The following is an 18,276-nucleotide window of genomic DNA, read 5'->3' as shown; positions in this document are numbered from 1 at the left end:
GGATTTGAATTGACTCAAAATTCTGTGAAAGAACTGCACCGATACCATAATCTGACGCGTCTGTTTGTACGACGAAAGGTCGTGTAAAATCTGGGCAAGTAAGTATTGGTGCTGTCACAAAACACTCTTTTGCCTTCCTAAAACTGTCTTCGCATTCTTGTGTCCAAGTGAATTTCCTATTCTTTTTAGTAAGATCAGATAGTGGCCTAAGCATTTCGCAAAATTTGGTACAAATCGTCGGTACCACGAAACTGTCCCTATAAAACTTCTAACTTCTTTAACATTTCTCGGTGCTGGAATTAATGATGGCATGCAAAAATTGCACTTTTCCCTACTAACTTTTAATCCCGCTTCAATTAACCTTTTCATCACCTCTTCTAAAATTTCTAGATGTTTTTCGAAACTTTCGGAAATGATATCGTCTAAATAGACGAAAACGTACGGCTCAAGATCGGCACCCAAAACTGTGTCGATAAATCTCTGCCAAGTCGCTGGCGAATTGTGAAGACCAAAAGGCATTCTCTTAAATTGAAAAAAGACTTAGATTTCTCCTCCATAGGAATCTGCCAATATGCTGACTTTATATCTAGCGAAGACAAAAACTTAGCACCCCGAAGCCTATCTAAAATTGAATTTATATATGGAAGTGGATAAGCATCCCTATCAGTGTTTTTTTCAACTTCCTATAGTCCACACAGAACCTATAGGAACCATCCTTCTTTTTAACTAAAAGTATTGGAGATGACCACGCACTGGTCGATTTTTCAATAACCCCCAACTCTAACATTTCTTTAAGTTCCCTATCAATATGTCCCTGCATCGCCGGAGAAACCGGATAATATCTTTGTTTTATCGGCTCCGCCAACGTCCTAATTTTGTGCTCAACTAAAGTTGTGCACCCTTAACCCTAAGGCATTTTCTTAAAAGAATCCTCGATCCACGTTTCTAATGTTTTTAATTCCCTATCACCCAAATCTGGGGTCGAATTACCGCATACGTTCGTTAACGAATGGTTGCTATGTGTCCCTATCGTTTTCTAATAATTAAATAGAGACAGAAATAGTCAAAACGTTAACGTATGATCGTAATCGTGTGCCGTAATTCGACCCCTGATCTATCTGTAATGAAACAAATCGAAACCGAGCTTGCCGGTTCCGAAAAGTTCCATACGCGTGATCTTAAATCCGGAACAATACCCGATAGCGCCCAAAAATCTGCGCCCAAAATCACCGTATGTGGTAGAGATGGAATGACCAAACAGTCAATCAGAATTGCCCTATCTTCTACTATAATTGGAAGAGAGAGAGTTCCCAAATCTTCGACACCTGTTCCATCTGCCAAACTCACAGAGTGAACAGTGTCTTTTTTCAATGAAAGCCCTAAATTTTCTATTATTTTCCAAGCTTCCCTACCTATTATGGTCCTAGAAGCTCCTGAATCTAATAAACCTAAAAATTTAGAACCATAAATACTAATTCCTAAGTGTTGTCTATTGTCCCTACCGTTTGCCTCCAGAGTAAAACTTAAATAAACTTCCTCCCCCAGCTGGTTTCCAGCTGATAAAAGCCTCAACGTCTCCCAGCTTCCCGCTCTGCTGGCGTAATAGCCCGTTGCCCATTTCCCGAATAGCGTCTACAATTTTGTCTATTCACCCCCAATTTCCCACAACCGAAACAACGCCTAGGAGCGGAACATCTATTTGCAAAATGCAAAATCGACAACGACCTGGATTGATTTGAAGATGGGGCCTGACGAACATTTGCGTTGTTCTCAGCAACAACCGAAACTCTGGGATTTTCAACACCTAATCCAATATATGCCAGATCTGGCTCAAGCACATTCCTACTATTCCGAACGTTGGGTGGTGGGACATAAGCTTCCACATTTGCCCTAACAGCTTCTAAATTCCTGCCTAATGCAACTAAGTCAGATACACAAGTTGGTTTAGCCAAACCAAGCTGTGTTTGATAAAAGGGTGTCAAATTTCGTTGGATCATCAACAACTTCCTACTTTCCGAAATGGGTTCAGTTAACCTACCAAACAAATTTTGCATTGTAGCAACATAGACCCCGATGGATTCATCGTTGCCTTGTGTACGACGCCTAATTTCTTCTAAAAGTTGATCGTTATAATTCGGTGGTAAGAACTCGAGTTTCAACTCTTTCACGAGTTCCTACCACGAATTAATCGAGATCCTAATTGCCCTAAACCAGATTAAAGCTTTCCCTACAAAAAGTTCTACTGCTGCCCTAAAAAGTTGAGTTTCTGAAACTCCCCTAGCTTTTCGAATTTCATCGACCCTCTCAAGGAACGCGTTCACAGAAGCACCACAACGCTCTCCAGTGAACTTCACGTCCCTTTTGGCTATATTTAAGAATTTTTCAGATTGGAGTACAACCCGTTCTATAACTGGATTGACCCCGCTGTCCCTATCGCGATTTGTATCTAACCTAACATCTGGCACTCCTACTGTTGTCGATGTACCGCCAGAAGAACTAATCGAACCGGTTTCCGAGGATTCAGCTGAACGCTGGTTTTCAACCTCTTTCGTTGCTTGATTTTGTTCCTTTGTTCCCTTATTATCCTTATTTTCCCTATCAAAATTTTCCCTATCAATGTTTTTCCTATCATCCCCATCATCTTCTAAAGCTGCCATAGCCATGACCAACTTATTCTTCAATTCTTGTTTGATTGTATCCTATTCCGGTGCTGATCGATCCATCCCACTCAACTTTGGTAACGCCGAAGTTTCTGATTTTGGTGGATTTAGTAACAATTTCCCTATTTCTACTAATTTCTTCTCGACCGCCATCTGATCCTGTTCAAACGTGAACGGGTAAGCGCTAGTTACACATACGAATTCCTACGTTCCAATTTGATGGCAGCTCTTAACCATTTGCGCATCTCCTCAACGTTCCCTAAAGTCAACCCTCGACATTCAATTTCGTAGGAAATTTCTTCCTGCGATAATCTATTGATTTGGCTTACATCCATAATTAACAAAAACAAAATTTAATTTAGTTTAAAAAATAAAAAGAATTTAAAAATAAAATGAATTAAAGTAACCGAACGTAAAGTACGAGTAATATGAAATTAACTTTATTTAAATAAAATAAAAGCTTTAAAAATATAAATGAATTAAAAAAGAAAAATGAAATCTAATAAATAAATTGAAAAACAAAAACAGAAGAAATATTATTACACGTTGGCAACTCCAACCGTTTACAAATCTAACATCAAACAAAAATTTATTAACTTCCTCAATTTCCCAAAAAAAAATCCCCACAGTCTAAGAACACTGTTAAAGTTGTTTACGATTTAGAATTGAATAGAAAAAAAAATATAATAGGTATATGTATGCATGTATGTAATATGTATGTTGGTTCGTGGTGCAAAGAAATGAATCGAATTACCACTGAACAACAACAAAATAAATCAAATCAAAATTATGTATGTATGTACTATTAGGATTTAAAACAATTTATATGAAAAAAATAAAAACCTTGAAATTATGTATGTACTCCCTCACTTCACTTATCCACAAGAAAAAAAACTCGAACCAAATGAGGTTGATGTTGTTGTTGCTTTTTTCACTGGTGCTTTGCCCTGCTAATCACCACGCTTATCAATCAAAAAACCAATTGAATTCCACCTAGGGATTAAACTTTTTTCAATACCAATTTAAACAATAAAAGAAATGTAAAAGAAAATAAAATGACACAAAAACAAACACTACCTTCAAGCAAGAAAACGGAGTCCAGAAAAGACAGTCCGACCTCCGACCGAGAAAAGCGGGGTTGCACTCACACACTTGCAACTTTTTGTGTATGAACACAAAGTCTAAGAGAATCGTGGTGAAAACTGAGAAAAGGAAAAAAAAGTAGACAGACATAGCCAACAAGAGCAAAAGCGTCATTTTGTTATTTTTTGTTGAAGTGTTTAGTCGCGTCGTGTCTCGTGTCGTTGTTAATAAAATATAAGTATAATTATAAACAATTATATCAAACTATTAACAATATGGAAACAAAAAAAGGTATGTTGTATATATCGCTCAAAGTGTTTGGATTAAAGGGATGTGTTTCTGTTTGTGTTGTAGATGTAATCTCTAATGATGAAGAAAAAGGCAGAAGGTGAAACATGCGATTGGGCATCTAAAGAAACACCAACAACAGCAGCAACAACAAATAAAATAAAATGAAAAAAATGTATTGTATTTTATATTGTATATATTGTGAAAATTTCGTTTGCCAAAATTAAATAAAAAAAAAAGTTTCATTGAAAAAAAAAAAATAAATCTTGTTCTTTTTTGGTCGCAAATGCGAAACGTCATCCCTTTTTTGTTCCTCTTTCTAGTAGGTTTTCGCTGCTCCGACTCGGGTCCGACTTCGGCTCCGTTTTCTCGGAATGGAGATTTTCACCACACCAATACATATGCAATCGACTTCGCGGTGATTATAATTTCCATCCGGATCCGGACCGAGGTCGGACTTGTTTTCTTGAAGGGCTTTAAATCTCAACTAGAGAATTCCAAAAATATGCACACTGCACAGGTTAGGTAGGTAGGTATAATTATGTGTTTTTTTTTTGTCTCAGAAACTTCTAAAATGGGCCCCACGTTGTGGCCGCCAATTGTTGCACTTTTTATTTCACCGAATTTATAATAATTTAATTTAAATCGAACTTTAATTAATAAACAAAATGAAACGCGAATTTGGTTAATTATTATTTTATAAAAGAAACAAACGAAAGCGCGACTTAAACGAAATTAATTTAATGATGCAAATGACAAATGTCAAACAATGAGCGCGTTCGATGAAATAAAATATGCAAACATACAACAAAATTATGCTGTATCCCGTAGCTCAGTGGGATGGGGTGGGTTCAGACTTTTAGATACACTTTATTAATCCGTCCGATTAATAAAATGTATGAAACAACAATAAAAAAATTACACAACAATAAAAAAAAAATGATCAAAATGGAAATTAAATAAAAGTAAACACAGGGTGTTACTTCTACTTACTAGGGTGGGCGCCAGGAAACTTTTTAAGTGGAAGTTTACCAAAACCAGACCTAAACTGAAAAGTAATCTTCAAAATTTGAAAATAAAAGATAAAAATTTATTTCCTAATTGGAATATTAAGAAATTTTATTTTTCAAAGATCAGAGAAACTTGGCAGTGCCTGGGCTTAAACTCTGAATTTTTTCAAAAACAAAAAAAAGTACAAAAATGAATTAAGAACGATGTAATTTTTTTTTACTTTACTTGTGGAGGAATGCGTTACGCACCATAAGGAGGTATCCATACCTCCCCGTGTGCCGGACTCACCAAGGAAAAAATGTTAAAACCTTATAATGGCATACCGGCTAAACCTCCAAAAGTGTCTCGAAGATCCCCCCTCGGGACCACGGGATTGCACTTCTTCAAGAGGGGGCCTTTTGTACGGCCCATTCTGGGCTCACGTCTTGTAGCGGGATCTTTTCTTCCTCTGCTTTCTTTGTTCCTAGGTTAGACAGGGTTTGGTTAGGAAGGTTATGTAAGCATTAGGTTAAATTAGTCGGGTTTCGTTAGTTTAATATTAGTCTTTTATTAGGTGGAGTTAGGTTACGTTAGTTCAAGGTGATTTGGTTAGATTTGGTTAGGTTAGTAGATTAATAGGTTAGGAGAGGTTAGGAGCGCGGAACTGTTCTTCTTCCCTTTTCTTGCTTCGTAGGATCTGATTCGTGTTTGTACTGATCAAGTTCCAGTTATGTTGACTAGTATGCATCTTCTCGACTATGTTCTCTGGAGTGAGTGTGCCAATGTTTGTCTCCAGTTCTTCTCTTTGTGCTGCCCATCTGCTGCAGGCGAAGAAGGTATGTTGTGCATCGTCTTCTTGGGAGTCCCCGTACTGGCATGCTGGACTACTTGTTTTGCCGATCTTGTGGAGAAATGCGTTGAAGTAACCGTGTCCGGTGAGTAACTGGGTGACGTAATAATTAACCTCACCGTGTTTCCGGTCTTTCCACTCAGCCACATTTCTGATCAGCCTCGCCGTCCATCGTCCTCTGCTTTCTGCACACCAACGCTCTTGCCACTTCTGTATGGTCAGCTGCTTAGCCTCTTCTGCTGCCGCTTCCACTCCCATTTCCGCCTTCTTGTCGTAGACGTACTTCCTTTCTGTCGCTAGGAGATCGATAGAGGTCACTCCAGCGATTACAAGGACAGCTGGTTCCGACACCGTTCGATAAGAGCTTGCCACGCGTAGAGCTCCGCATCTTTGTACTGCTGCCATCTGCTTTCGGTACTTCTCTTGCTTAAGTGCGTCCGGCCATATTTCGCTGCCACACAGAAGGATGGAATGCGTTGTCGCCATCAGTAGCTTCCGCTTACTGGCCATTGCGTTGGTCCCCCCACGTTCGCCATCAGTCTGCTCAGTGTTGTGGTAGTTTTTGATGCTCTTTCCGTTGCTGCCTTTATTTGTTGCCAGTAGGTTAGCTTTGTGTCGAGCCTCAATCCCAAGTACTTCACTACCGCGCTGCTTCTTATTACTTCGTCCCCAATTTGGAAGTCCGTTTGTGTGGGAATCCTCTTCCTCGTCACAAGAACTATCTCTGTTTTTTCCGTGGCTAGGCTGAGTCCATGCTCTTCCATCCATGAATTTGTCCGTCGCATGACCTGGTTCAGCTTTCTTTGCGCGCTATCGGTGTCTCGTTCCGTAATCACCGCGGCGATGTCGTCAGCATAGCCAACCAGGAAGGCATCGTCAGGCATCTCCATGCGAAGGATATCATCATAGGAGATGTTCCACAGGTCTGGTCCTAGGATTGATCCCTGCGCTGCCCCAGACGTGACTTTCTTTCTTCGCTGGCCTTCTGCGGTATCGTAGATCAGCTCTCGATCCCTGAGATAGTTCTTCGCCATCCGTAGCAGATAGGCAGGAACGTGGAATCTCCATTCGAGCGCATGTAGTATATCACTCCACCTGGCCGAGTTAAAGGCGTTTCGAACATCCAGCGTTGCCAGCAAGACGATCTCCTTCGAGTAGTGGTTTCTTTGTTGGGCAATTTGGGCTGCGTGCACTACTTCTTGTATTGCTTCGATAGTAGAGCGGCCTCTCCGGAAACCGTACTGTCTCTCCGATAGATCGCCCGACGCTTGTACTGCTGCTGAAAGCCGCGGTTTCAAAAGCTTTTCAAAGAGTTTCCCCGCAGTGTCTAGCATGCACAGAGGTCTGTATGCCGATGGGGAATCCGGGTCTCCTTTGCCTTTGCTGATGAGCACCAGCCGTTGTTTCTTCCAGCTCTTAGGGAAGACGCCTTCTATTAGGAAGCTGTTAAACATGTTCAACAGTAATTGGGTACATGCTTTGGCGGTCGCTTTCAGGACTTCTGTGGGGCCAGGAGCTCTTCGGTTTTGCAGGGACTGCACAGCTATGCTCAACTCCTCCTCACTAAAAAAATGGGATATCCTGTCTTTGGACCGGTGTGTTGTCAGTTGTCCTGACAGGATGAGTTGGGAATAGAGTTTCGACAATGTTTTCCATTTTTTCTTCGCTTAGGACTGGGGGTGCCATCTGAGCTCCTAGTTTACGCGTGACGATCTTGTAGCCTAGTCCCCAGGGGTCGCTTTTTACATCACGGCGGAGATCCTCCCATTTCTCTCTCTTGCTCGAATTAATGGCCCTCTTGAGCTCGGATCTCTTGGTTCTGAACTCCGCTATGGCGTCTTCTAAAGGTACAGCGTTTCTTCTCCTTCTCCCCCTGGTAACTATTCGTCGGAGTTGTAAACATCTCCGGCGTAACGCAGCTATCTCCTCTGTCCACCAGTACACTGGATCTCTGTTTCTGTTGGCACCTCTGATTGGGGGTATTGAGGAGTCACATGCGAGCCGAATTAGTTGCATCGTGGCTTCTGCCTTGGTTTCAGCAGGTCCTTGTACTTGCAGTACAGCATTTGCCCCTTTCTCGATCGCTCCCTTAAAAACATCCTCGTTTAGCCTGTTTAGGTTCCACCTTGGAGCCCGTGGTTGGTGACGTAAGCTTAGCTCTCGTTGGTTATCCTCCAGGTCGAAAACGATATACTGGTGGTCGCTACCTGTATAGTCCTCGATTACTCTCCAGTTCTTGACTTTTGCAAATGCGGTGCTCGTCGCAAAGGTAACATCTGGAATAGTGCCTCTGTGTCCTGGTCTCCTAAAGGTGGGGGTATCTCCTACGTTAGCTACGTATAGTCCACGTCTTGCAGCCATCTCGAGTATTTGCCTTCCTCGAGAGTCTGTAGTTAGCATACCCCACTCCTGCCCTCTGGCGTTGAAATCTCCAGTTTTTTACGGAACTCTTCGATTCTTTCATTAGGAGTGAGGTATATGCTAACTACTGTCAGCCTTCAACCTTTAACCCATGCAAAACCTCTTTCTGCCCCTTTTTTCTCAATGAGGAATTTCCTTGTGTCAGGGATACAAACAGCAACAGTTCTGAGCAGATCCGGTATCCAGTTTGGTCCATCCTTATCACGATATTGCTCGCTCACAATGACAATTTCTGCTCGCAATTCCATAACCAGTTTTGTCAGGAGGCTATCCGCGGTTAGACTCCTGTGGAGAGCTTGGAGAATTATGGTCATTTTGAGGACGCTTTTTTCGCCGTTTCAAGTGCCATTTTAAACACTTGCAGCCCTATTTATAAACTCATCATAGAGGGAACATAGCATTATGTACTCTTTATAATGTATTTAAACAAAAAATTGTGATTTATAATATTTATGCAACGTTTAATAAAGGTTGTATAAGCTAAACGAGTTTTTAGGTTGTTTAGAGCCTGAATAAGAATTTATTTTGCTTAAATGTCATTTGAACATCAAATAATTTTCAGAAAAAGAAAAAAATATCAATATTTGTATATATTTTTGTTTTTTTCATTGAAGAATTTATTTTTTTGATTACATTTTCAATTAAAATTAAATTAAATGAACAACTTGAAGTCAACTAAATCAAAAAATAAGAAATTTGGAGATTTGTTCCTAATATATTTAACGTGATATAAATTCATGTGTGTCTTCATTTTTTTCTTATGTGTCTACATTTTCATACATGTGAATAATTTCTTATCAACTGAAATGTGTTTTTTTTTAGAGATTTTCTTCTACATATGACATTGAGAACTTTCGCTCACGTTTTTGTTTATTTTTTTTTTTGTTTATTTTTGAATCAAATGGAGTTATTTTATAGACAGATGGAGTTGTTTGTCGTACTAATTTTCCATTTTTAGTACTTATTTGGACACAAACCTAGCATAATTATAATGGCTAAGAAAATGTTTTAAAAATAGAAATTTATGCAACGTTGCATAAAGGCTACATAAAACTTTATGTATTGTATAACTATGCAGCCGTTTAGAGCTGTTTAGTGAAATCTAATAAATAAGGCTGTTGGTAGCTTCCTGTTCCCGGGACGTGATCCAGTCGAGGTGGACTTTCTAGTTCCGTGCAGAGGCAGCATTTAGATGGGTTTTTGCACTCGCTCTTTTTATGGCCTTTCTCTCCGAAATTGATGCATAGCCCCAGCCCCTTTCTATCTGTGCCAGTACAAGATGCTTGTTGGTGCCCGTAGCCGAAGCACTTGAAACAACGTGTGACCTCTGTTCGCCTTCTTATTCTGCATTGTGTCCAGCCAATCCTTATTGTGGGTGTCTTCAATAGCTCTTGAGCAGCTCGACCATTTATCCAGGTCCATTTTCAGGGACCTGCTGTTCTCGGCTGTAACACCTATCTGGATATTTGTGATGGAGTCGATCGCCTTGCCCTTTATTGCCTCTTCGACTTCTTCCACAGTGCACAGTGTGGTAATTCGCCAATCTGACTGGACAAAATAGAAAAAAAAAAGTTTAGCCACATGAATTTAAATCATGAGTTGAGCTTCTCAATACAATGGGTAACTGTAATTCATGTTTGGTTTTTTGGTTTTCATCTCGGATTAGCGTAAGCTAAGCTTGAAAGTTGGTTCTTGTCAACAGTTGGATGGAGATAATACAAAGTATTCTATTTTTCGCTTGAGTTTGGTTGACGATTAAAAACGCTGTGGTAGTTTTTTGGTTGTAATTGTTTTTTTTAATTGTTAATCTACATTTGGAGGTAAAGTATTATAATTTTTATTTATTAATTACCATTGCAACTATTAAAAAAAAAAAAAATTCTGTAAGAAGGCTAGGAAGTGCAAAAAAAAAATATCTTTGTTTTTCAATTAGAGGTAAAGTTAATTTTTCCGCATTTTTCCGGTCTGAAATTAATTAATTAATGTATTGTGCAGTGTTGTCGTTTAGATTAGCTATTTACATGTCTCGCGTTTTCTCGACCGCCATACAACTTTTTTCACTTTTCAAAATGAAGTCAAGATTTTCCAAAAAACAAATTTTCGAAAAATGTGTCAAAACTGCCAAATAAGATCGAAAAGACAGTTTTTTTGATCTTTTAATGAGCAGGTATCATCTTTGGAACATTTTTGACAATAAATAAAAATTAAAAACATTTATAAAAGTTTTGTGCTTCAAGTTAAGCGAAAAAAAAAAAAACAAAAAAGGTAGAAGATACTTTGGACCGCTCTTTAAACATGAATTTCATTTTGCTTGACCAATATTATGTGGTAACTAAATAAACAAAAACAGTAGATAGTGAAACAAAGAAGAAAAGAATTTTTAAAAATTAAAAAAACGGGAAAAATATAACAAACGGAAGGTTAAAAGTGCAACTATCCATTAGAAATAGTTAAAATCAGTAGAATCGCTCTCCGCAAAATTGAAAAAGCATATTCCAATAAAACCGTAAAGGATTTATCAAAATTTTCTTTGAGTGAAGGATCAAAATGTATAAAAGATTAAGTTCTGATCCTCTGGAACCACTAAACCACTGGAATTTTCAACTAATGAGGCATTATCATTGATGAATGATGCTTTTCTGTCGGAACACCTAAAACAAGTTAAATCCAAAAAGCAAGCAAGTGTAAAAGGCCAGAAATAGGGTCACGAAGAAATTTAGAGAATTATTAGCTTGAAAAACATCGAAGCTAATATAAACACAGCTGTTTTTAATAGGCCCTTAAGTTTCAAGTTTGCATCGCACGAAAAGGAGTTACTTTTTTAAATATCTGCGGATATTTTTAAAGGTGATGCCATTTTTTATGATTGGGAAACATAATTAATTAAAATCATTGCTAAAATTTTAATTTAAAGCATGATATTGAGAAAATAAATCATATATGTCACCTGTCAAAAACGTGTGTAAAAGTTCTATTTCTTAATAAAAACTAATTATTCTGTCTCTCTTTTTTCGTGAATAGCAATAGAGTTTTTATTTATTGAGATTTTTCAAGCGTTTTTTTAAATAATTAAGTATATCCAATTATAGAATATGTTTACGGAAACATAAATTCAAAAATGCATTTTCTTCATCACTATTTTGACCCACTTTTTGCAGAAATTATAGATTTCTTTTTAAAAATCTTTCTTTTTTATAGAATTTTATCTATTCACATTCATTTGTTTAAAACTGTTTAGAAAAAAAGTCGATTTAACGCGAGATATTAATTTTGTCCAGCTAGATTCGTGATTGGCCACACTGTGCAGTGGTTAGTTCATCCAGATCCATAATTTTAATGGATATGCTTGGCTCTAGATCTTTAACCACTGCTTTTTCTCTGAGTATAGCTTTCAAGGAATCTCCAAAAGCTGTCTTGTTTTAACTTTTCGCTCAGAGTTCTAATAGGACATCTCCGGATTTGGTTTGGTGGATTGTTTTAATCACGGTGCCTGTCTCGTCTGGGTTCGTCTTACTCCGGATTTCTCTGAGAATGTCCGAATATGTTTTATTATCCTTCGGCTTGATAAGTATGGCTTCTGGTTTAGCTTTTTGTTTGGGCTTCTTTTTCCTTCGGTTTTGCTTTGCCCTGTTATTCGGCTTCTTGCTTCCCCCTTCTTTTTCACCTTCATTCACCGTCACCGCTGTGGTGTTTTCTTTTGCGGCTTGTGTAGGAATTTTTTTACCTAGCGTTGGTGCAATTGTTTTTTCTTGGGTCTGCTCCTCAGAGTGTTTCGCTTTTGGTGTATCATTTTTCCTTTTGTCGGTGTCTTTGTTCAGAGGGCTCGATGGTGGTCTTTTGGAGGTTGTCAGCTTTGTCTGGGAGCTGGCAGAATCCTTAAGATTGCTTTCAACTTGCCGGGTTTGACTTGCAGGAGGAGGATCTTTCGGTGCATTTCTCTTCTTTTCATTCCACACTAGTTTGTCCAGAGCCTCTACTAGTGCATCGATGCCATTCTTTATGTCTAGGCTAACGTTTTTCTGTTTGTCACATACCATTTTCATCGATTTCAGGATGTTTATGCATTTTTCTGTTTCATAGGCAAAAACTTCATCCTCTGATTTAGCAAAAATGTCACGTCTTGCGGATGTAACCAATGCTTCAGGGGGTTTAGATCCTGCGGGGATACCCTTGCTCGGAGGAGGAGTGCGAAGAGTTTTCGTTCCTCTTTGGAAGGGGTCACAACTGGTTTTGCTTGTAATGTTCGGTGTCGTGGTGGCCAAGCTTGTCACGCCCATGGCATCATTTGTTTGTATATTTGTTATGCGGTCGCTGTATTTTCAGTGTTCCTTCACATAGTTGTTTTTTTTTGGTCCGCGTGTGGTATTTTATTTCCCACATACCCTGTATTTCAGAAGAAATACTGAGCGTTCCTCTATCCGCCACCTGAGGACGCGTCCTCTAGGGGAAAACCAACAAAAACCCCCGAGGATAATGATAATGATAATGATAATGATAATGATAATGATAATGATAATGATAATGATAATGATAATGATAATGATAATGATAATGATAATGATAATGATAATGATAATGATAATGATAATGATAATGATAATGATAATGATAATGATAATGATAATGATAATGATAATGATAATGATAATGATAATGATAATGATAATGATAATGATAATGATAATGATAATGATAATGATAATGATAATGATAATGATAATGATAATGATAATGATAATGATAATGATAATGATAATGATAATGATAATGATAATGATAATGATAATGATAATGATAATGATAATGATAATGATAATGATAATGATAATGATAATGATAATGATAATGATAATGATAATGATAATGATAATGATAATGATAATGATAATGATAATGATAATGATAATGATAATGATAATGATAATGATAATGATAATGATAATGATAATGATAATGATAATGATAATGATAATGATAATGATAATGATAATGATAATGATAATGATAATGATAATGATAATGATAATGATAATGATAATGATAATGATAATGATAATGATAATGATAATGATAATGATAATGATAATGATAATGATAATGATAATGATAATGATAATGATAATGATAATGATAATGATAATGATAATGATAATGATAATGATAATGATAATGATAATGATAATGATAATGATAATGATAATGATAATGATAATGATAATGATAATGATAATGATAATGATAATGATAATGATAATGATAATGATAATGATAATGATAATGATAATGATAATGATAATGATAATGATAATGATAATGATAATGATAATGATAATGATAATGATAATGATAATGATAATGATAATGATAATGATAATGATAATGATAATGATAATGATAATGATAATGATAATGATAATGATAATGATAATGATAATGATAATGATAATGATAATGATAATGATAATGATAATGATAATGATAATGATAATGATAATGATAATGATAATGATAATGATAATGATAATGATAATGATAATGATAATGATAATGATAATGATAATGATAATGATAATGATAATGATAATGATAATGATAATGATAATGATAATGATAATGATAATGATAATGATAATGATAATGATAATGATAATGATAATGATAATGATAATGATAATGATAATGATAATGATAATGATAATGATAATGATAATGATAATGATAATGATAATGATAATGATAATGATAATGATAATGATAATGATAATGATAATGATAATGATAATGATAATGATAATGATAATGATAATGATAATGATAATGATAATGATAATGATAATGATAATGATAATGATAATGATAATGATAATGATAATGATAATGATAATGATAATGATAATGATAATGATAATGATAATGATAATGATAATGATAATGATAATGATAATGATAATGATAATGATAATGATAATGATAATGATAATGATAATGATAATGATAATGATAATGATAATGATAATGATAATGATAATGATAATGATAATGATAATGATAATGATAATGATAATGATAATGATAATGATAATGATAATGATAATGATAATGATAATGATAATGATAATGATAATGATAATGATAATGATAATGATAATGATAATGATAATGATAATGATAATGATAATGATAATGATAATGATAATGATAATGATAATGATAATGATAATGATAATGATAATGATAATGATAATGATAATGATAATGATAATGATAATGATAATGATAATGATAATGATAATGATAATGATAATGATAATGATAATGATAATGATAATGATAATGATAATGATAATGATAATGATAATGATAATGATAATGATAATGATAATGATAATGATAATGATAATGATAATGATAATGATAATGATAATGATAATGATAATGATAATGATAATGATAATGATAATGATAATGATAATGATAATGATAATGATAATGATAATGATAATGATAATGATAATGATAATGATAATGATAATGATAATGATAATGATAATGATAATTCATGGATTTGGGTTCATCTACCCTAAATCCGATATTAAGAGAAGAAGGTTTAGGCCGTGTGTGAATCGGATTAAATATTTAGCCGAAGATACATTTTTGACATTTGTATGTCTCTTGAATAAATAAAATGCACGACTGGGTCGCACGAACTAGCTTCTATAGTTCAAGTTGCTAAAATTTTTAAGACATTTTATATTAGCCCAGGGAAATTAGTAAATTAAATCGTATTTTTCGCGGGACAAAATTTTTTTCATGGAAAGTGTTCGGGGGGTTGTCCTTATCATAAGGGTCAATTTGTTGGGATGATTGGAGGTTGGGAACAGCCGCCATCTTGGAAAAGAGATTGGTATCGTTTTTATTGAATAGCTCCATTTTTATTTTCAACAGAAAATGACAAAAGTAAGACTTATTAACAAGAAATTGATCTAAAAAATGATATACAAAACAATTCCGTATCAGACTGACAGACTGACAGACTGACAGACTGACAGACTGACAGACTGACAGACTGACAGACTGACAGACTGACAGACTGACAGACTGACAGACTGACAGATTGACAGAATTGTAATAAATTTTTGAAGTGGCTATAAAAACAAAACAATAAATGCTGTTTAAAGCATTTATAAATATTTACAATTTAAAAACTTCCACCAAGGGTTATCCTGTGAATTTTTTTTTTTTGTTTACATTCACTTACAATTTTTTTATCATCAATAAAGCGAAACACTAATATTGAAAAATATAAATTTTCCTTAATACACACTCATAATGTTGTATTACTTTCTTAATTTTCTGATTTTATCCTCTGAAGATAAAAAAATAAAACGGGTCCCAGATTAGGAAAAATTTTTGACAGGTGAAAATTTTGTATTCACCTCAATAGCGTAAAAAGTTAAGCCTCTGCTAAATATTTAACCGAATTCACACACTTTAGAATAAATCTCGAGAGGAGTTCACTCGTGTGAATCTACGCTGTAGGTGACTAAATTGACAAACCCCATAGAAGACTCGTAGTCCACTTTTGCCTTGCGGCTTATTGTGCGGCAAAAATCGACTTGTGAAAAGTCGGCATAACGCAATTCTTCCATGTAAATTGATATCCTGCAATCGTTTGCGGATTGTGCGAGAGCTGATATTGCAAGTGTAAACACATAATCACATCAAGTTTAATCAATAACTAACAAACTAATAAATAAATTAAAGCTAATACAGTACTGGGTAAAAAAATCAGTTAACCTTCCGATAACAACGCATATATAATAAAAAAAGAAAAACCAAGTATTGGGTGGTATAGTACTCCTGTTGTCATCGGAAGGTTAAACACAACGCTGGCAAGCTTTTTGTAGCTCGAAGTGATTTCAATAGCTTCAAAAAATTTTAGTTTGAAACTCAAAATTTACCAAAATTTATTTTAAAAAGTAATATACGGTTGTTCAATTGAATATTCAATAAGAACGTTAATTCCTAATAAAGTAGGCAAAACTAAATCATTTTATTGAAGGTTATTAATGAAGAACAACAACTTGTGTGTTTAACCACCAAGTTGTTCATAGGCTGGACTTATAGCTATTTCACGGGGACATTTTGTCCCCGAAGGTTTTGAACAGCAACAACTTGTGTGTTTAACCATCCCCGTGAAATAGCTATAACTGCAGCCTATGAACAACGTGGTGGTTAAACACACAAGTTGTTGTTGTTCATTCAAAACCTTCAATATAAATTGATTACACAAGCAGCTGCCCTGCAAGTATGAAAGCTATACATTTTTTATACTTTAAATGCTTTTGTGATCTTACATTGAGGTAAATGAAAGAATATAACATAAAATGTGTATCAAAATAAAAGTATCCGCCAATTTTTAAATTTACTCTTTTCGAAATATTTTAATATGATTTCCTTATAACAAAATGAGTGTTCTAATTTAAGAAGTAGAAAAGATTAAGTTAAAAAATTGGAACATATCGCACCCTCAGTGCAAAAGAGCGAGAACTCAAAAAAGTTCATTTCGAGAAAACGCTTCTTCAAAATACATACTGACTCTAAACTTTCCCCTATAACTTTCCATGGGACAGCAATTTCCATAATGTCAAAGCTCTATTACAAGAACCATTATGTTTATTTTGTAGTTTTAATAAATTTATTTTTTAAAATTGTTTAAATTAGAAAAGAGTTTGACTTTTAATATAGTAGGAATTGGATAAAAACAGTCATAATCTTTCGAATTTTTCGTTTACGTTAACAACAAGCCCTTCAAAAGAAAGATAATTTAAAAAGCAACATTTCCTCATCATTATCTCAAAAATGTCAATTTTTGACTTATCGCTCTTTTGCACTGAGGGTGCGATATTATAGCAATATTGAAAATTTGGTATTCTTATTTCAGTATAGGGAAAACTGGCAATTACTTCAATCTTAGAGCGGATTTCACTACAATATTTTACTTTAAATTTTATCTAACATATTTATTTTTAAATGTCATTTTAGTAGGCATACGTCCTTTTCAATGCACACTTTGCCCGGCCGCGTTTGTACGAAAGCCTTATCTTGATATTCACCAGCGAACTCATACTGGAGAAAGACCTTTTGAATGTGAAATTTGCACTAAACGATTTTCACAACGATCAACTTTAAATATTCATAAACGAATTCATACAGGTTAGTTGTAAAATCAAATAATATACAAGTTTGTGTAGGTATACTTTATATAACTGAACCAAAAGCAGGAACAAAATATACCTGTAATATTCTCAAATGATAATAAAATGCCCAAAACCAAATGTGTCTAAAAATAAAAGTTTAAATCAAACTGCTTTAACCCTTAATAGTACAAGTAAAATAGGCATTTATAAAAAAAATTGTTACATCCATGAAACTTGGTAAAAAGTTTGCTTTTGGGATAAGAACCAAGTATAAAAGAAGTCTATAAAAAAAAGTTTGGTGGAAGGGTGTTTTTTTTCGCGGACAAGACCTCCCTCTTGTCCGCGAAAAAAATGTCAAAAATATACTGAAAAATATTGTTTGTTGAATATCATCATATGACACATGCTTTCAAGGTATTTTTTGATGCTGAATCTGATGTAATAAAAATAAAATCAATACGATTGCTCTAAGAAAAAATATTTCCGATTAAAACCCAGGGTGCTTGTTTTTTGATCTCAACAGGTAAAATATAACCGAAACCCATGTGAAAAACATGCTACACTGACAAAATTTGGGATGAAGGCTTAATATAAAACAGGGACAAAGGATTCATAAAGTTTTTAAAAATATTTTGGGTGAAAGGGTGTTTTTTTGATAGGTTAAGTTGTGTGTGAGAAAGGTATCATAACAGCTAACTTATATTTTATTAATTTTTAAAACTAAAGAATTTTTAAAACTAAAGAAAAAAGAATTAAGAATCTATAAAAAGTAAAAAATTATTTT

At 34.9% G+C, this 18,276-nt stretch overlaps 1 protein-coding gene across 9 annotated transcripts in view; it reads left to right on the top strand.

Moving 5' to 3' along the window:
• LOC129906888 (zinc finger protein OZF-like) overlaps window positions 1–18,276 on the top strand; it is a 453,260-nt gene that overhangs the window by 312,486 nt on the left and 122,498 nt on the right. For 5 of the 9 annotated variants that reach the window (XM_055982860.1, XM_055982855.1, XM_055982856.1 and 2 more), the window contains one exon: window positions 17,338–17,508. The exons of 3 other annotated variants lie outside the window; for them this stretch is intronic. In XM_055982860.1, coding sequence (XP_055838835.1) covers window positions 17,338–17,508 — 171 coding nt within the window. The remainder of the gene's footprint in view (window positions 1–17,337; window positions 17,509–18,276) is intronic. One more of the 9 variants, XM_055982857.1, reaches the window with a different exon arrangement.

This window comes from Episyrphus balteatus, chromosome 1 (genome assembly GCF_945859705.1).
Source record: "Episyrphus balteatus chromosome 1, idEpiBalt1.1, whole genome shotgun sequence".
Classification (NCBI taxonomy): Eukaryota; Metazoa; Arthropoda; class Insecta; order Diptera; family Syrphidae; genus Episyrphus; species Episyrphus balteatus.
Note: the sequence above shows the minus strand (reverse complement) of the source record. Positions and strands in the feature narration are given on the sequence as shown.